Here is a 21042-nt window from a genome sequence, read left to right on the forward strand (position 1 = left end):
ACCGTATATAAACAAATATTTCCTTCGTAAATCTTAAAATCCCTGTTTGAGCAACTCCCCGGTTCGGACTTATCGGGTCCATTGTGAATCTCAACCATCCAGGACTTCAGTGACATTCACACGTACAGTAGAATTATATATATAAAAAATAAAAACTATGATATTATAGCAGTGATATTCAGTTATCACATTAACGACTTGTCCCAAAAAATAGTTCAAAAAGCAGGTGAGCGAGTACCCCCCCCCCCTTGTAATTACATCACACTACCACAGAACAGAATTAACAATGACATAAGACAAATAAATAAATGTTTAAATCTAGAGTTTATTAATAATTTTTTTTAATATAAATATAGGTGTTAAAGTAAAAATTTATAAAAAGATAAAACACATGAATCAATATTTTAATAAAATAATATTAAGAAACTTGTAAAAATAATAAATATAAAAATTATAAAATTTTTAACTCTTTTTAGGGCATTATAATAATATGTATACCTACATGTAGATTTTTTTTCTTATACATTATCCTTATTCTCATAGTAAATAACTTAACTAAAATAAAAATCAAATAATAATTATAAAAACATTTTTATGCACATTATTTTTGGAATTTGGATGGTATACGACTTTCTGGACATTTTCTGTTGGATGAATTAGATACATCAGATAATACAGGAACTCCCGAGAACTTTGGTATGGTCTTTTTTTGTTTAATACTATCATTCAAGGATGATAGTGATGAACTATTAAACTCATCATTTTTTGCTAATGATCTATCGGTGACTTTGCAAGGTATTTTACTTTTTACTGTAACTTCTGATTTTTTTAAAGTTATTGGTGGTTTAGCAAAATCATTATTTTCTTCGAATTTGTTAAAGTTTAATTTTTGATAGCATTTATCTGATTTGAAATTGTTTTCTTTTGTATTGTTTAAGCGGGATGGCTGTTTTTCACTGCTCCTGAACATATTTTTAATTTTATAGAGCATCGACATTGGTGTCTTCAGGGTCTCACTCTCTTCTACCTTCATTTTTTTGTTGATGTTATCATGTTCTCGAGTAGTCTCTGTTTTCCTTTTATTATCTTCCTGTACATGATCCAATTCTATACTATGAAAAGAATCAACAATTGAACTTTTTTCTGGCGATTCCATTAGAAGTGATTCATCGTTCATCTGTACATCAGTTAACAATTCAGTGTTGTTGTGCAAAAATGAAGATTCTTCTAAGTGTAAAGCCGTGCTAGTAATGTCATCAGAACTACTTTGCATAGATTTTTCAGATTTATTATCAGAAATGATGGGAATAATTTGATTTTTAGATAAAATATTTGATTGATCATCAGATTTAGAAACAAGAGACATTTCAATTAGATTAGAAACATTACTATCAGATTCAACAGATGTTTGATCAGTTTTTTTTTTTGATTCAAAATTTTCCAATATTCTTTGGTCAATAATGCTGAAATCCACAATGGCTTGTTCATTTGAGTTAAAACGCAGTTGTTGGTTTGAATCCTCTTTAAACTCTACAAAATCAATATTTTTATTCAACGTAGTATTTGATAACAGTTTTAAGTCCGATTTTAAACCTGTAGTAGATGCTTTTGCCACACAGTGTTCACCATACAACATTTTATGTTTTAATTCACTTTGTTCAATTGTTTGATTTAAAGAGTTGGAAGGCTCACCAGAAGCAATTTGTTTGTTGATGAACATCAATGGTTCCACATTATTTAATTCTGTTATACTATTTGCACAAGAATATGAAGGCAGATTTAAATTAGAATCAGTTATTGTTTGATCAAAAGATGAGTTACTGAAACTAGATGTATTTGCTTTAATTGACTCATCAGGTAATAATTCCAAATCTGGAGGTGAAATTGTTGATAGATTGTTTAATGAAGAATCATTGGAGTTTTGAAAATCTTTAAAATTAATTTCATTTTTTGTCACTACTTCTGAATTCCACATTTGTTCATCAGCTGAGCTAAAACGTATTAAACTGGCATTTTTTATAACATTTTCAACATTTTCATTTGGATATATTTGTTGGGCCTTTTTTAATATTGGTGTTGGATCAACAATACTGAAATTTAATACCTTTTGTTTCTTTGCTTCATTGTCAAAAGTGGGTGTTTGTTGAACAATACTAAAATCCAATAGTTTTTCTGTCTTGGGAGTCTTATATTCCACTTGTTTTTCTTTTTTATTGTCTCCAAAATCAAACATCTGTTCCAGATTTGTAAATTCTTCTAAGCTACTATCAATATTTGTAGTTGCATCTAATAAATCTTGTTGCTGATTATCATTATTAAGTAATTCATCTTGATCAGTTAAGTTTTTTTGAGTTATTTCTGTATTTGAAATAAGTTTAAAATCAGCGGAGTTAGGAATGCCAGCTGTAATTTGATTGGCTATTGGATTTAAGTCGTTTTCATCAGAAGTATCTTGTATTAAATGTACTTCATTGACATCTTCAGGGATATTATTCAAGTTTTTATTTGTTTGGGTAAATGTATGAAGTTCTATTTTTGATAATTCATCACTAAACATTGGACTTCCATTATGTTTTGTCTCATTTGCTTTGATTTGAATATTAACATCTGTTCCATATGCTAAACCCACTTCAGATTTTGAAGAAGTAGTTACTGTTGATTTATTCAACAATTCAGTATCATTGACTTCATTAACAGTACTTTCAGACTCCAAAGTAATTGGTATATCATTATTGGAGTTTACAGAATCTTCATGCAGTTCCGTGTTGTTACGAGAAGTTTCCAAAGATTTATTATCTTCAATAATGACCGATAAGTTTGGTCCAACATAATTGGAGAAATTTTCATTTACTTTTGCTACATTGAATGTATCAGAAGAAAGCGTTTGTTCAATCAAGCGTTCAATAGTTTCATCGTCAAGACTTTCTTTTGGCTGATTTGATTTTCCATCAGGACAACTTGCTGATGAAATATCATTGCACATTTCATTTACAGCTTGTTCAAAGTCTAAATATTGTCTCATTCTACATGATGGGTCTTCTAGTGATGTATTGCAGGTTATATCAACTTCATTGATTCCTACAAATGAAGTATCAGAATTGATTGGGGTTTTTAAGATACTCTTATCCAGTTTATTTAAAACCAAATTATCATCAAAATTAATTGCTGAAACAGAGGTGTTTTGGATATTATTCTTAAACCTGTGTTCAGTAATATTTGAAGCGCTTCTAGTTTCATTTAAGGATTTATTGCAATTAATAGTTCTGCTGTCTATTAAAATTTTATTAGCATTTATTAACATTGATTCATCAAATATTTTATCCACTATACTGGTATTAATTGATTTAATATCAATTTTTGTGGCAATTGAGTTTTCTTTATCATTATGATCATTGACATCAGATGTTGCTATAGCCATGTTGGACATAACATTCATTGACTTTTCATCATCAAATTTGTGTTCAGTGTCATTTAAGGATTTATCCAAAATAATACTTTGGTCGTTTGATACAAGTTTATTGGCGTATACTGATTCATCTAACTCTTTATCTACACAACTAGTGTTAGTTGATGTAATATCAACTTCCATGGCAACTGAGAATGCTTCATTGTTATGACCTTTAACATCTGATGTTGGTGTAGCCATGTTGGACATAATATTCATTGACTTTTCATCATCAAATTTTAGTTCAGTGTCATTTGAAGTATTTTCGATATTAGTTTCTTTTAAAGATTTATTCAAATCCATATTTTGGTTATTTATTGAAAGTTCTTGAGTGTACAATGTTTCATCAAATATTTTATTAACTACACTGGTATCAATTGATTTAATATCAACTTCTGTAACAATTGAGTATTCTTCTTCATTGTTATGTCCTTTGACATCAGTTGTTGGTATAGACATGTTGAATACGACATTCATTGACTTTTCATCATCAAATTTTAGTTCAGTGTCATTTGAAGTATTTTCAATATTAGTTTCTTTTAAAGATTTATTCAAATCCATATTTTGCTTATTTATTGAAAGTTCATGAGTGTACAATGCTTCATTAGATATTTTATTAACTACACTGGTATCAAATGATTTAATATCGACTTCTGTAACAATTGAGTTTTCTTCTTCATTGTTATGTCCTTTGACATCAGTTGTTGGTATAGACATGTTGGACACGACATTTATCGTCTTTTCATCATCAACTTTGTGTTTGGTGTCATTTAAAGTATTTTCAATATTAGTTTCATTCAAATTCATATTTTGGTTATTTATTGAAGGTTCTTGAGTGTATAATGTTTCATCTAATATTTTATTAACTACACTGGTATCAATTGATTTAATATCAACTTCTGTAACAATTGAGTTTTCTTCTTTATCATTAAGATCAATTAAGCCGAATGTTGGAATAGCTATATTTGACGTAATAGACGTTGACCTTTTGTCATCATTTTGCTCAGTATTTTGATTGTTAAATGAAAGTTTATGAGTACACACAGTTTCATTTATTTCTTTAACCACACAGCTAGAGCTAGTTGATTTAATGTCAACTTCCATGGCAACTGAGAATTCTTCATTGTTATAATGATTTATGACTGATGTTGGAATAGTTATATTTGACTTTTCACCATCAAATGTTTGCTTAGTGTCATTTGAAGTATATTCAACAGTCGTTTCATTTAAAGATTGATTCAAATCCATGCTTCTGTTATCTGTTGAAAGTTTATTAGTGTACATTGTATCATCAAATTCTTTATCCACATAACTAGTGTTGGTTGATTTAATGTCAACTTCCATGGCAACTGAGAATTCTTCATCGTTATAATGATTTACGTCTGAGGTTGGAATAGTTATATTTGACTTTTCACCATCAAATGTTTGCTTAGTGTCATTTAAAGTATATTCAACATTCGTTTCATTTAAAGATTGATTCAAATCCATGCTTCTGTTATCTGTTGAAAGTTTATTAGTGTATGTCGTATCATCAAATTCTTTATCCACATAACTAGTGTTAGTTGATTTAATGTCAACTTCCATGGCAACTGAGAATTCTTCATTATTATAATAACTTAAGTCTGAAGTTGGAATAGCTTTGTTGGAAATGATACACATTGACTTTTCATCATCAAAATTGTGCTCAGTTTCATTTAAAGATTGATTCAAACCCATAATTCTGTTGTCTGTAGAAGGTTTATTAGTATACATTGTTTCATCATCAAAGTTTTGCTCGGTGTCTTTTATAGCAGTTTGGATATGATCAGTTTCATTTAAGGACTGATTCAAATCCATACTTCTGTTGTTTGGAAGTTCATTAGTGTACAAAGTTTCATCAAATATTTTATCTTCCACACCGGTATTTGATGATTTAGTATCGATTTGTGCACCATGTAAGTATTCTTTACCATAATGATAATTTACGTCAGTTGGAATACTAATGTTGGTCTTGATATTCATTGACTGCTCATTATCAAATTTGGGCACTGTATCATTTAAAGTATTTTCGACTTGATCAGTTTTAATTAATGATTTGTTAATATTCATACCCCTGCTGTCTGTTGAAAGTTGATTCGTGTTTATTGTTTCATCAAACATACTATCCACACTTTTATTCACAGAGACCATGTTTTTTAAATTGCTTGATACTAATGATTCTCCCACAGTTTCATCAACAAACTTTGAAGTTTCAAACAAATGTTCATTAGAAGTTTGATTTAAATGCTCAGTAGATTTATCATGACATATTTCATTAACTGTTGAAACATTTAACCTCTCCTTGATTTCTGATTGTTCATCACTGATTTTATTTAAAATTATAGTAGAATTAAGAACTGTAGGCATGATAGGAGTTGTAGTTTCCTCAATTCTATCCATAAATGGAGCAGATGCTACAAGAGCCTTAGCACGAAGCGATTGTTTAGTGACTCGCAAATCAAACAATCTCTGTTTTCCAGGTGTAACACTATATTCATCAGCAACAATTGAATCCTCAGTAACATCTCCAAGTTCTGAGTCACTACAAATACTTAAATCTGCGTCGTCTTTTTGACTACAGTGTATTAAAGTGCATACATTAATAGAATCATTTATTACATTTTGTTGGCTGCTACTAGTGCCTTGCTCAATCACACTTGAAATAGATAAATGTTCACAGGTACTAGTTTTATCAACTAAAAACACAAATCAAAATGATCAAGAGAAAAATAAAATATACATTTATAAATTATTTTAAATACGTACAGACATCATTGTCTTGAATTGACTCTATTTCTTGTGCATCTGTAAAGCTAATGGTTTCATCTAAAAAATTAAATTACAATACTTTGTTTAAAATGTTTTGTAACCACTTTTATATTTACCATACAATCTAATTGAATTGACTACTAAAGAAATTATATACAATTATTGATACATACCTTCAAATGTAGACTTATTTTGGTCTTCTGATAAAGAAGAATCACCTAAAATCAATATTAAAACATATATCAAAATTATTTTAAGTTTTAAAAATTAGTAACTTGTTGAATAAATAAGTGTAATATGTTAAGTGTTGATAAATACAGAATTGAATATATTAATCAACCATAGAAGAAAAATAAAAATTGATTAGGATACTTGGTTGTCTAATGTAATGAATGGTAGTTCTATTTCATTGCTGAGTTTTATGATTTCATCATATCATGAGTTATAATTCATAGAAAACTACTGAAAAAAATCTAATTTTGGAAATGTATATAAAACGAGTATTTAAAAAAAAAAAAAAAACCATAACTACATAAGCAACATACAAAACAGGGGCGAAGCGTACATGTAAGCATTACTTACCCTTGAAAAAAGAGAAAGTTTTTTGATTAAAATCACCCCAAATAATTAATTTAATAAAAGTTACCAGTTATTTTTACACAATGGTATGGTAAGGCACACAGGCCACCACACCCTACCTAACCTCGTCGCACATTGTTATACTTTGTCTTGTAATACAAATGAAAACTGCTTATGAGAGCCTACTAATATGAAAAAGAGCAATAAGAGGGGGGATAATAAAGTTTGTAAGCAATGTTCACAAGACACTGTTTGTAGTTTATTTTGCTATACAGTTAGACCATTAAATGCAAGTGTAGCACAGTCTGTATAACTCTATGCTTATAAAATTCTATTATAAAAACCATTTGGATATATGGATATACACTAATTGGATTACATACAGAAATAAAGAAAAAATACCTTCTTTTTTGTTTCCCCTACACAAGACATATACAATTTATCACCCGGTTTCCTTACACCAATATTTTATATCTAATCTAAAATTTAAAATTACAATATTTCTGTGAACTACTTTGATATTTTAATGAGACGTTACTACATCAGCATGTGTTGTCTCCGTCCACAAATGTAAAAGATAACAAAAACTATTTTACGCCGGAAAGAACCAAGGCTACAGTTATAACTGAAAACCAAATGCTCACCATGAAAAGAACAGTTTTAAGTCACTTATAACTGTGTCATTGTTTTTATTTTTTTGATAAGACCAACATATCAAAAGTTATTTAAGTTTGTCAAATGTATAAGTATCAGATTTTTAAAAGTATTATAACTTTTTTCATTAATGATATCAAACAAATAAAAATGCTACGACACAGAAAATATTATAGTTTATATTGGGTAAGCTTTCGTTGTCTCTACTAGGACTATAGACTGAATGAGGCTCCGTCCAAAGCAAAGCAGTTTTTGCTATGTTGTACATTTGTAAGATAAAGGCAACACATAAGGGTGTAGAGTACTCTCAAGTTCAGGTTAGTCTAGTATATGATCTATTTATAAAAAAAAAGTAATTACTACCAATAATATTTGAAATTATATTTTAACCATGTTAGTATCTTGTTAATTTATCATGCAGCAATTTTATATGGAGCAGTGGTTGGGCGATAATAAAAAAACTTCAAAATATGTATTTATATATATCTTACTTGACGATGTTGATCTCATTCTGATGTATCTATTAATAACTTCTGTATCCATCAACTTTGCATTTGGCATACATTTTGAGAAACACGGAGAAGAAAATTTGGCTGTAAAAGTAATTTTGAGGTAAGTAAATTATGATTATAATAAATTTATAAGATACAAAAATTTATAACAAATTTAAAAATTTTAATTCTTACAATTAGAATCTTCAGGAAAGCTTTGTTTTAATTTCATAGTTCCGATTTCTTTTTCTTCATCAAAATTATTTGCTGAAATAGTTATATTAACTAAAAGTAAAAGTAAACGTAATTATTTGATAATTCTAGAACAAAATTATAATTTTAATTAAATGTATTTACTTGAATTATCAACACTTGTTGTTGTGTTTTCATTAGACTCATCCAAGACAGTAGACTGATCTAAGAAACATAAAGTTAATAAAAAATTAATTTTCTACAAAATATATGTATGCATATTTTAGGTTTTGAACAAAGCAACTCATAAAAAATAATTAAATAAACTACACAATGACTCAAAACAATAATAATTTTACCCAATTACATATTAAAGTAGGTACAAGCGACTAGAGATACATAAAATTAGTAAAATAACTAAGAAATATGAAAAATATATAATATAATAACTCTAATTTCATATTAATGTGTACAACTATTAGGCACTAACTATCAGGCAGTTTACCTGAATGATGAATCAACATTTATTTTGAAATCATTTAAAACTAAACAATGGAAAATATTTAAAACATTACATATTATTGTTAGAAATTGTTATATTCTATATACAGTGAGTTGAGTTCCGCTTAATGTGATCAGTGGTTTATAGAATCAACCGTTTATTAGAATCAAAAATGAAAATCTCAAACCAAATTGTATGTTACTTATGTTAAATTGACCTTTTATTAGAATCACTAAGTACCGGATAATTGAATCATTTTAATGAACAATCTTAAAGTTTGTATGGTGTTTCAAACTGATTAAATTATAAAACCCATTTTATTATTTGAACTTATTAGTATGACAGTATATTGTTGTACGTTATTATGCTATTCAATTATCTTTGTGCGTCTTGAACTTGTGTCATTTATTATGTATGTTACATTAAATATGTCATTGTAAATAAATATGTAATTGTACAAAAAGATTGAATCATGAAAAAAAGTTGTAAATGTTTTATAGGATCAACCGGTTAATAGAATCAAAGTGATCACATTAAGCGAAACCCACTGTATTTTAAAAAGATAAATTGTGAACTTTAAATGTTAATAAAATTACCTAATACACTCGCTAATACAGCATTAATAAATGGAAATCGTGTAAAAATTAACTATTTATAAATTGTTAAAAACAAAATTTTACTCTATTTTTCAAAATGTATTATGTTACAATCACAAATGTTTAATAATAATATAACGCCCTACTGTTTCTTGAATCTAAATGGAATGATAACTCTCAGAAGCATACCCATATATTATTATTTTTTATTAATTTAAAAATGCTCCATGGTCCTTATTATTAATATTAATATATGATAGAAAAATTACATAAAACTAGTCTTAAGAATACTATTGAATATTGATACATGGGAAAATGTTCAATAACATAATAAATTTATACTTGCCATTTTTCTTATCTTCATCTTGCTCAAAAAAGGATTGGCTGAAAGTAAGATATAAAATACAATAATTAATGATTTATTTATGAAGTTAGTACATAGTTCAATTTAAAAATTAGTTTGTATACATATAAACATGTCTAAGTTGTTACTTGATGATATTTTATAAGAAGACTAAAAAAATATTTAAAATGTTTACAGCTATATTATGTATGTGCGAATGAAATGTAAAAATTTATAAATAAATAATATAGGCAGGTAGGTACTTAAAAAATATATACTAAAATAAAAATAGAAGGTTTTTTTTAAATCTGTTTAAAAATCTATAAAAAAATAATCTAATTTGTTTTAATAAAATATTAATTAACAAGATACAAGAACAATTTAAATTATTTTTCATGTTAAATATATTTTTTTTACCTTAATTCGAAATCTGAAGGTAAGACGGTGCGACGTGGTAATCTATTATATCTATTTAATTGATCTTCAGTTACTGGACCAAAACAAACAACACCATCATCATATTCATTTTCAACTAGAATGGGTTTATTTGTATCCATTCTGAAAGCAATTTACAATTTGATTATTATATGACTGGCTATAGGTACTAGTTATTTACATTATCTCTAGCTATTTATACACCCTATAAAGATATAGTTTATCCTATCTGAAGAGAATATTATCCATCACTACCTACCAATCTGATTGATAATTTAAATATAATTAATTACAGATTGATTTATTTCCTAGGCATTTAGAAAGGACCAACAATAATTAACAATTATAAGTAAACATTGATTTAGTTTTATTATAAATGTCCAATATTTTACTTTGGATGTTTGTGTTTACCAGTGTCTTTTAACAGAGCATAAATGTAAAGACGCCAAGAGTCCTTATTTAAGTATTACAATACTATGAGCGTTAAGCTCTGATTATAAATAATATAATTTTGGGAGTATGTATCTAATGTGGTGTGATTATTAATAGGTAATGAATGATTAAACAACAAATTCCAAAACTCCTAAAAACAATTTGGCAGCAAGATATATTTTTAATACATTCTACATTCAAACCTAGTCAGGTTAAATTATCAACTATTACCTGGTATAGAGGGGAAAAGGCACAGAGAAAAAAAATATGCAGACAAAAATAAATATGTCCAGATATTTAATAACTTAATAATAATTCATCTTAAATACTTAATAATATTATTTAAGTTATTGTAGGCACCTATATATTAGATTTCTTTTGACCAAATTTACCATTACTTTTACAAGAGTTAATAATTTCTAATAAAACTCCAAAATATAAAAACCTGGTATAAATGTGAGACTAAAATCATTAATAAATCAGTTGATACCATAACCTTAAGAAGGTTCTAAGGAAATAATCTCCGAATAAATATAAAAAACATTATATTTTGTTTACAATGTAGTATCTTGAAATTGATTGAATATGTATAATACTTTGATTGGAATATGGTATGTACATATATACCTATTGATTTGTCTTCAATGAAGAATAGTTAACTAAGTACTTATTGTTACAAAAACTATCAAACCTTTTTTTAAAATAAAAAACAAAAAGTTCAAAAGTCAAAAACTAATGTTTTTAGCATCATTGATATATACAGATAAAATGCACACCTTAAGAGGACGTTGTACCCACATGTGTCGCTTCCGTTGTATAAAAGTATGATAAACCAAATTTTAAATCACCAGATTCAATAATGTGCTGTTAGTTTTGATATTGGAGAGAGTTGATCTATTATAAAAATTAAAGTTAAAATTATTATCTAAAGCCCCAATTAGCCTTTTATTGATATTATTATCTTTAAGTTAGTTATGATCATTTTAAAATGTATAGTTTCAAAAATGTCAAAAATTACTTAAAAATAAAAATATCAATACCAGTCTAGTGAGGCCCTAGATAGTAATTTTAATTATAAATTTTATAATAAGTTAAATCACTCTAAAATCAAAACTAACAGCACACTATTGAATTTTGTTGAACAAAAATTTGTTATGTTGTACGTGGGTACGACGTCTTCCTAAGTAATAATCCATGTGTCTACCGTTATTATACCATAATGTAGATAACACTTTTGTTTAGTTATCAAAACTTTGCTTACAACTCAACAAATCATTTTTATTCGTAACCTGTTAAGATATTTACGATTTTCGTATTATTTTAAATATTATATTTGTAGACTTATTGTAAGTGTTCAAATGTGCCCCGTGTTCAAATGTTCCCCAGTCTCCCTTACCTACATTTTTGATTGATTTATATATGGTGTGTTCAAGCTAAGAGGTACCACTAAATATTTTAGTTTAATGACTTTGTAATGAAATGGGGTTTTCGCTGAACAATAAATGGTACTTAATTACACATTTTCAAATAAATTTCAAATTTTTAACACTTTTGATAGGCGATACAATTTACTTTCTTTTAAATGGTAACACCAATTTTTTTTCCATATTCGGACAAAATATTTTTTTTCTAAACAATTTATGTACAAACAATTTTTTTTCTCATTAAAAAATTAGCATATGAAATTTAATGATGAAATTTAATATTTACGAGTAATTTGTTTTTGACGAAATTTAAAGTAAATTCAACTTATTGTCACTTATGAATATATTGAAATTTCTAATTTCATTGTTAAATTTCATATGCTAATTTTGTAATTAAAAAAAAAATTGTTTTCATAAATTGTTTAGAAAAAAATACTCTATCCCAATTTGTAAAAAAATTGGTGTTACCATTTGAAAGAAAGTAAATTGTATCACGCATGTGGGTATCAAAAGTGTTAAAAATTTGAAATTGATTCGACAATGTGTAGTTAAGTACCATCTATCATTCAGCGAAAACCCCATTTCAATACAGTCATCGAACTAAAATATTTTGTGGTACCTCTTAGCGCTAACACACTATATATCAACAATACTAAAAATAACAAAAATGAAATTCAAAACTACATCATAATATTACTTCATATATTTTTCTATACTGGCCAGCACGAACCTGAATATAATTTTCAACAGCAGTAGACACGACAATAACATATACTTACGTTGTGGACGTAGTGCTCGAGCGGAACAACTTGTACGGGAAGTTTAATGTAAAAGTGTTAAAACGGAAAACCCAAACGTTTGGGAGATTATATTCTAAGTATAGTTACGACAAACGAGTCTGAACTTTTTCGACACCGACCGACCTATACCTAACACAGAACATTAAGATTAAAAGTTATTGGACATTGGACAGCAACGCGCACGATAACCCGAAACGGACATAACACACAAAACGTCGACAACTCAACACGACAAACTACAAAGCGTCTTCCAGTAAACGATTGAATATTTTCCGTTAAAAAATAGAATCAGTATGGCGGTTGTTGTTGTTCAAAAATATTCTATACGCATGCGCCATTACAAACCAAATCGACGGTCGCGCACTCGTGCGGTCGTGGACGAATTACGGGTATGAAGTAAGTGACGCGACCGGCGACACATTCGCCACTCTTTCGAGACTAAGTTCATCTACTTCACCAGATTCACATGTCTACAATTTACTCTTCACGTCCCCGGATTCCCTTTCGCTTTTTACCGCTCTACATATGTTGTCCACGTTGCCTGGACGTCCGACGTAGCGAATTTGCGAATTGCGGTCGAAGAGATCACTGATCGATATTCAATTGCCCGGGTCGCTGTACATTCATCCTAGACTGTATGTGCTCGTTATAACAAGTCAATGAAAAGAGCTGCTTGTTTTTTTTTTTTCAAGTCGGAATTTGTGTGTGATGGACGACGAAATAATAGACGTGATCACCGAATGTAGTTTCAATTATTTGGAATCCCTGTACGAACCGTGGAACAATTCGACGTAAGCAATAATTTCGATAGCGTGGTCGTTAAAAAAGTCTGAATAGGTTATTAATTTTACTAATGAGATCATTTAATGGTTTGTCCCTAGATCATATAACCCAATTAGTCCTCAATGGTTGATTCAACTGGCAGACGATTGGAACTCAGAACATGTAAGTGTTCGCGTGTGGGTGTAATATTTTTTAGGCCAAACATGGTGGTCTACATTGTCTATAATTCTGTGTTGTAGAGTGTTCGCAAGGATGATTCAAGGAAATTGAAAAAACGTCTATCAGAAGACGTTTGTGATGAGTCTAAATATCGGGAGATCCTCAATAAATATAAAGAGAATGATGTATTTGTACTACCGAACGGTGAAGAAATAGTTAGGGTTCGTAATGATTCAAGTTCTGATTCAGAAATCGATATTATGGATGGAGAGGCCAATAATAATAATGTTGAAGATTGGCAGTCAGTTATATCACATGGTTTCACGAGAGATATTGAACACATACCAGCACCCACCCAAGAAAGATTTCTAGAAAGTAATATTATAACTGCAGATGAAAGATATTATCATCCAAACTTATTTGGGAAAAAAGATGATAAAAAATATTTAAAAGTAATTTGATAATTTAATAATTCATCTTTCATGTAAAATTATTATATTTCCTTTTAAAATGTATGTGTATTATTTATATATATAGGTAAGAAATACTTTATTAGATTTATGGAAAGCAAATAAGCCATGTTATGTATCAAAAACATTTGCTAAACAAAAAATGAAAAAGTGTGGTACGGCAAAAGAAATTGGACAGGTACATTCATATCTTGAACATAGAGGGTACATTAATTTTGGATGTGGTAAGTTAGTTAATAGTAGTATACAACAATTTTAACTATAAAATATATTTCCTTTTAGATGAATGTAAATATCATAAAAATATTAAAAAAGAATTAGCTAAAGCAAGAATATTGAAAACTCAGTATAATTTAAAACCACCTCTTCTTCATGGAAAAAATAAATCTTTTAAAAAAGTAAGCATCTTAATATTTTGAAAAATAGATAAAAATCTTAGTATGTTTTATAGTATTTGCCTTAATTTAAAATAACCCAAACATACAAATTAATTATTTGTAAATTGTAATTTTGTTTTATGAAATAAAATATTGTTTTTATGAATAATTTATTATACATTATGTTTCAGATAAAAGCAATGGGTGGTTACACAATATGCCACGATAAAACTTCATCTCCATGGGAGCATAATTATTCAGTTCCCAAAAAAAATAAACGTTAACTAAAATATTTGTTGTATAAAAAGCACTTTGGCTGTGAATGGGTTACATTTTGGTAATTATTCAAATATTAAATATGTATTGGTTTTTCTTTTTATTTGTAAAAACTGTCTTATTTTTTTAAAAAAATGACTGAAGCAAATAAATGCAATTATAATTTTCATTATTTATTAAATACATAAAATATATGAATGTAAACAAAATAAATATCAAAAATAGTGACCCATGTTCTAAACTTACTTGTAAATAGCTTATATTTTGACTTTTGTAATCCGTTTGCTATAATCGTTGACTATTATTTTTATTGTTACACCATTTACTAAATTTTTAGAAACCTGTATCATATGAAATAACTTGTATTAATTGTGTAATAATTATTATTGTAAAAATGCCTATTGATTAATGAGTATGAACTTAGGATTATTATGTTAAAAAACAACTATTTTTATTTAATACAGTTAGTTTTAACTTATGCATAATAATGTAACAATAAACAACTGATTATTTTTAAATAATTCATTATGTATTTAATTTAATATGAATGCATTTCTATAGTTAACATTTTTTTATCTTGTGTACTATGTGTCATATGAAAACCACTTGCCAGCCACTAAGAAAATTAAAAAAATAATTTTGTATCTAGCCCTTTGTTTTTTATATTTAAATTTGTTGAAATGTATGAACTCTATTGCCTGGTGCTGCTCGGATATGCGGTCTACCTACATTTTTCTGCTCAGATATGCAGTTTACATATTATATAGACCGCACACCTTTAATATGCCGTAAATAGTAATAGTAGTATGTAAATAAATAACCAAATTAAAATAATAATCAAATATTTTAATCATTAGTATATTAGTAAAAATCATTAAAAATAATGGTATGTAAATGAATAATACAATACGCAATATCATAAGTCAAAAATATTTTTAAAAAAAGCAAAAAAATCTAACTAAGAAAATTAAAAATTATGTAAAAAATATTAAAAATAATTTTATGTATAAAAACCTTAATTCTTTTAATTGCATGATGATATGCACTAATACACGGTTAGGTTACTGATCGACGACTGTTCAGTTACTAACAAACTTAGTAAATACACTACCACACTGTGGTATATCAGTGATTTTGTCTTTTAGTATAAATATAAGTGGAAAATACAAAACTATATCCTAGGTAATACCTAGGTATACAATATATGTATTACAGCAAATTATATTTGCGTCAATTTTATCTTTAAATGTTTTTTTATCGCCGCTCAGATATGCGGTCGACATACATGTTTGTATATCGCGTCCCGTCGGTAGACCGCATATCCGAGCAACACCTATTGCTTTAGTAAAGATTCAGTCATAGTCATGCATTTTTAAGTAAATGCAATACCGTTAATTGCATGTGGCTGTATTCCATAGCGAAATTGATTTTAAAACAATAAGACAGCCATATATTAAAATATGACAGTATTGAATTTCATATTGTGGCTGCAATATCTCAAATTATAAAACGAAACACCAAAACTCTAAATAATGGCTGTTTTGCACTCAACATATCACACAATAATTACTTTTTATTTAGGGCAAGAATGCAACAAATCGAAATATGACTGTCATGAATTTTGACTTAGGTGATTAATTAGTTAAATTAAAATTAGTATACTCCCACAAAGTAAATATGGCCATAATAGTTCTTTCCAAAATTCAACCTATTGTTAATCCAATCCTTATGGAGGAACCAACATGGTTTCCACCCTCGTCGATTTAATCTATTCTGTGGTTCTACTGTAAGTTGCAACACTATCTTTTGTAACTACGTTTTTGATGCTTTCGCAGCTCATTATCAAGTTGACGTAATTACACATATTTTGATAAAGCGGTGTGTTAATATTAAATAATATACCTATACCTATATGATATTTACTCTCAATTAAAATGAAAACCAATAATTATGTGAAAACTTAGTATATGCATCACAATCTTTACAATAAATAGTGTGTAAGCCCCCTACTGAGCCTATGAATGGGAAAAATACCACGGATTGGGACTTTTTTTGGCCCTACCAAATTTTCAAACGCCACCAATAGGCCTCCCAAGATAAAATTCTTAGCGCCACCACTGTAGATCACTATGCCCTTATTCATGTTTTACTTCAATCCAGGGTTTGGTGAACCTCTACCGTTGTCATTTAGATCGTTTATCCACAATAGGAATCAATGGGTGAAAATAAAAATGAAAATCCATGGAGTCATATCAAATACTTGTACCTTTCCCCACTACTTTTCTCTCTTCGTTTAATCTATTCTGTGGTTAATAGTTCAAACCGTATACTGCAACACACAAATATTTTTGCTTTCGTAGATGATATTAAATTATTTTTCCGTATAAATACATCAAATGATTGCCTTACACTTCAGAGCGATTTAGACTGTCTAATATTATGGGCCCACAAACTTGGCTAATCTTTTAATATTTCAAAATGTCATTCTATGACTTTCACCCATCGTTGAAGCCCTATCAGCTATGGTAACAATATTGATGGAACAATTATCTCACTCCTCAATACATCAGTTACCGATTTGGGTTTTATATTCACTCCAACCATGAATCCACGTTTACACATCGAGACTATCTGTTGTAGAGCTCTCAAGACCCTTGGCTTTATTCAGCGTAGGTACTTCGTCTGAATTTGGATTTACTTCTCCTCTGAGAGTTCTTATTTATTGTGCTTTTATTAGACAAACTCTTGAATACTGTTCTATTGTTTGGGATCCCACAGCCACAACACATTCTTCTTTAATAGATCATGTTCGCTGTTCAGCGTAAATTCGTAAACTTCGTCAGTTACAACCAAAATATTAATTGCCCCCCTCACGATTGTCGATTACACACCCATTTTCAAATCCTTCACTAGCTGTCAGCTGACAGGAGACATCATGTCAATCTAAAATTTTTATCAAAGCTTATATCTGGTGATATTGACTCCCCTACCCATACTTTCATCCATATCATTCAAAGTCCCTCCTCGTAAGGCACCCCAAATATATCCATTTCATATTCCTCCATCATCCACGCGCTCTATGATTCAAATAAACCTCTTATACGCTGTATGTGCCTTGCAAACTCCGACACTTCTTTCTCAATTTTTACATTATGATTATAAATTAGAATATAAAACTTATATTATTATTATTGTTGTTACTTTTATAACTGTATTATTACTAAAAATATGTAGGTAGACAGGTAGTAGGTACACTGAATAAAACATATATATATATATATATACATTATACGTATATTTTTTATTTTACTTCTTTTTATATTACCAAAAAAAGGTTTTTCCGTTATTATGTATGCATATTTTTATTTTATTATTTTTTTTTCTGAATGTTTTATTTTAAAAATACATGCTGTAATTGGGCTAAATGCCGGTAAATAATTTAAATAAATAAATAAAGTAGTATATTTGTTAATTTAATCTTTAATATGACACTCTCGCTTTGGAAATTAGCTTAAAAATTAAATAGTTCAATACTGAATTATTACTGATGCATCTTTTTAGTGACTAAAAGATAAATGATATTGAATGTGATGTTCTTTGCATTTTATAGAGCTATTATTTCGCGATAATAATCATAGCTCAAAATTGATGAATTTTGACTTGTGGTAGACTTGTTCTAGTGATGTGATTATTTTAAATCAAAACTTGAAACGATCAGAAACATTTGTTCTCTTCCTTGATTTTTTACAATAAAAAGGAATTAGTCCAACATGCTTTAAATATGAATTTATTCCTAACTAACACTGCTATACAATCACTCATCACTGAGTCATTAGCATACTATCTGTATAAATAATCCATAAACAAGTAGATTTTTAATAATAACATTAGGTTAATAAATATATAAAAAAAAGTTAAAGGAAACAAAAATGGCATCGACATTCACTGAATTACATACTTAATACATTGTACCTAAATGTATGTATTTGGTTCAGTGAAAAATTCAAAACCTATTCTTAAGGTGGGTTCACGCCGTGGCGTGTAGAGCTTAATGTATTCAACTTGTAGGACGCGTGACCAGCATTTTATTACCTATGTATTAAATATACGGACATATACATGACACAAGTTGTGAATCCACCTTTATTTAGTTATTTGGGATTTTGTACCACAGAATTTGAAACATATTATGTGTTTGTACCACTATACTACTCGATTTAAAAAGGGAAAGTTTTAAAAGGATATATAAATTGGTAACACTTCCAAAATTATCAACGTTGATTTTACTTATCATAATAATGTAATTATTATTTTGTATTATTCATCAAAACTTTCTAAATGTTTTTGTATAAACATTAAACACCACAGATAAAACACCTAAAATCGTAAAAATTCCCAAATTTTTAATATTTTGCAGTGAAATACACATATACCTTTGTATTTTTTTTCTTTTAGCATATTTGGTTAGTTTCTAATTCGATGAGATTGTGCTGTTGAGGTAAGCTAACCAAAGATTGTACTACTTCATAAATTATATATTATCCAATAACTTTTTTTTATTATGTCTTACACTATTGTTTTTTCGGATTTTTTTAAAGATAAATTCGTTTTTTAGAATGGACCAAGAAGACTTCACTGCTGATCTTTGTGCCGAACAGATTGGCAAATTATTTCAATTTCAGGATCTTACTGGTATTGAGAGTTTGCCTACATGTCGAGACGTACTACAGAGACATCATTGGGATATAGAATCCGCAGTTCAGGATCAGTTAAACCTAAGGGAAGGTCGCCCATCTGTATTTGCTGGAACTTCAGAAACATCATCTGCTCCGACAGTTTTAGTTGATCCGACTAGGCAGCAAATTTTCAACCCAGAGGCCTCTGGAACTGGAAATTTTTTATCATTTGTAATAGATTACATACTGAGAACATTTTATAACACATTTGTATCAGTGGTACGATTCACATGGAGCTTAGTCTGGCCTGAACCTCGACCTCCAATTACAGACCCAGTTGCTGATGTTGGGAGATTTATTCAAAACTATGAGTCTACATATGGTAGTGAACATCCAGTTTATTATAGAGGATCATATAGGCAGGCATTAAATGATGCTAAACAAGAATTGAGATTCCTTGTGATTTATTTACACCAAAATGATCAATCCGATTGTTCTAATTTCTGTTCATCTGTGTTGCCAAATAGTAATGTTATTTCTTTCCTAAATGAAAGTAACATATTATTTTGGGCTTGTGAACAAGATTTGAATGAAGGTAATCGAGTAGCCACTGCTCTTCAGGCCAATGTGTACCCTTATGTAGCTGTAGTTGTACTTAGAGAAAGCCGAATGACCCTAGTTGGACGAATGGAAGGACCTGTGTCACCCGAAGAATTTATAAGAAGATTACGGTCAGTGTTTGAAGCTAATGAAGCATATCTCGTAGCTGCTCGAGCTGAAAGAATTGAACGTAGTTTTAATCAATCCTTACGTGAACAGCAGGACCGAGCATATTTAGAATCGCTACGCGCAGATGAAGAAAAAGAGCAGATTAAAAGAGAAAAAGAGTATCAAGAACAAGAAGAACGTTTACTACAAGTGAGGTTAGAAGAAATAGAACAAGCACATAAGGATGAATTAAAAAAACAAAAAGTGGAAATGTTGGCAAGTATCCCACAAGAGCCATCTTCAGAAGAACCAGGATCATTGACAATTGTATTTATCATGCCCGGTGGTGTAAGAATAGAAAGGCGATTTGCAGAGATGTCTCCTGTAGCTGATGTCTTAAATTTTGTATTTTGTCATCCAAGTTCACCAGATATTTTTGAAGTGGCCACTAATTTTCCAAAACGAGTTTTAAACGTCGAAGACCGCAATAAAACACTTAAACAAGCAGGCTTACAAAAAAGGGAGGTCCTCTTTATAAACGATTTAGATTCGTGAATAAATAATATTATATTTATATAATTTATTAAAAAGTACCTATAAATGTAAGAAATTATAATTAAAAATATAATGTGAAAATTACATTGGTACATGTATAATGGTGTTTTAATTTAAAAATGTTTAATCGAACGTTAAGGATGTAGAACCAATTACCAGTTAATTATTATAATATAATATATATTATTAACATATATATTTTTTTTTACTTTTACTCGTTACTTCGAAAAACTTGTTTTAACTTCTATTTGATCATGTGGTCAATATATTTTGCACATATAGAAACTGCATTGTTTTAATATTTTCTTTAATGTGTGATAAATTATAATAAATGGTTTTGTTTTTGATTTTGTGATTC

General features: G+C 28.7%; 3 protein-coding genes across 7 annotated transcripts; 2 read left to right on the top strand and 1 right to left on the bottom strand.

Annotated features, from left to right (window-relative positions):
- Positions 1-444: 444 nt before the first annotated feature.
- LOC111029939 (uncharacterized protein PF11_0213-like) lies at positions 445-12988 on the bottom strand. Of its 4 annotated transcripts, XM_022309193.1 has the most exons (10): positions 12578-12988; positions 10007-10147; positions 9593-9630; positions 8314-8373; positions 8152-8241; positions 7957-8058; positions 6406-6450; positions 6230-6289; positions 4332-6159; positions 445-3827 (listed from the first exon to the last, which is right to left on the bottom strand). In XM_022309193.1, exons 1-10 carry the CDS (start codon positions 12649-12651, stop codon positions 602-604), a joined length of 5664 nt encoding a protein of 1887 aa, XP_022164885.1. In that variant the 5' UTR covers positions 12652-12988; the 3' UTR covers positions 445-601. The 4 variants fall into 4 exon arrangements, with proteins under 4 accessions (XP_022164885.1, XP_022164884.1, XP_022164883.1 ...); XM_022309192.1 differs by having other exon boundaries at positions 445-6159; positions 12660-12988; XM_022309191.1 differs by having other exon boundaries at positions 445-6159; positions 12611-12988.
- Positions 12989-13111: 123 nt separating this feature from the next.
- Positions 13112-15266, top strand: LOC111029940 (histone H2A deubiquitinase MYSM1-like). The gene is made up of 6 exons (XM_022309195.1): positions 13112-13471; positions 13562-13625; positions 13703-14074; positions 14160-14316; positions 14375-14490; positions 14661-15266. The coding sequence occupies exons 1-6, from the start codon at positions 13389-13391 to the stop codon at positions 14751-14753; spliced, it is 885 nt and encodes a 294-aa protein (XP_022164887.1). The 5' UTR covers positions 13112-13388; the 3' UTR covers positions 14754-15266.
- Positions 15267-19057: 3791 nt separating this feature from the next.
- On the top strand, positions 19058-20776 carry LOC111029957 (FAS-associated factor 2). Of its 2 annotated transcripts, none has more exons than XM_022309225.1 (2): positions 19058-19243; positions 19344-20776. In XM_022309225.1, the coding sequence occupies exon 2, from the start codon at positions 19362-19364 to the stop codon at positions 20682-20684; it is 1323 nt and encodes a 440-aa protein (XP_022164917.1). In that variant the 5' UTR covers positions 19058-19243; positions 19344-19361; the 3' UTR covers positions 20685-20776. The 2 variants fall into 2 exon arrangements, with proteins under 2 accessions (XP_022164917.1, XP_022164916.1); XM_022309224.1 differs by having other exon boundaries at positions 19361-20776.
- The last annotated feature ends 266 nt before the right edge of the window (positions 20777-21042 follow it).

The sequence above is a fragment of the Myzus persicae genome, unplaced genomic scaffold (genome assembly GCF_001856785.1).
Source record: "Myzus persicae strain clone G006 unplaced genomic scaffold, MPER_G0061.0, whole genome shotgun sequence".
NCBI classification, from domain to species: Eukaryota; Metazoa; Arthropoda; class Insecta; order Hemiptera; family Aphididae; genus Myzus; species Myzus persicae.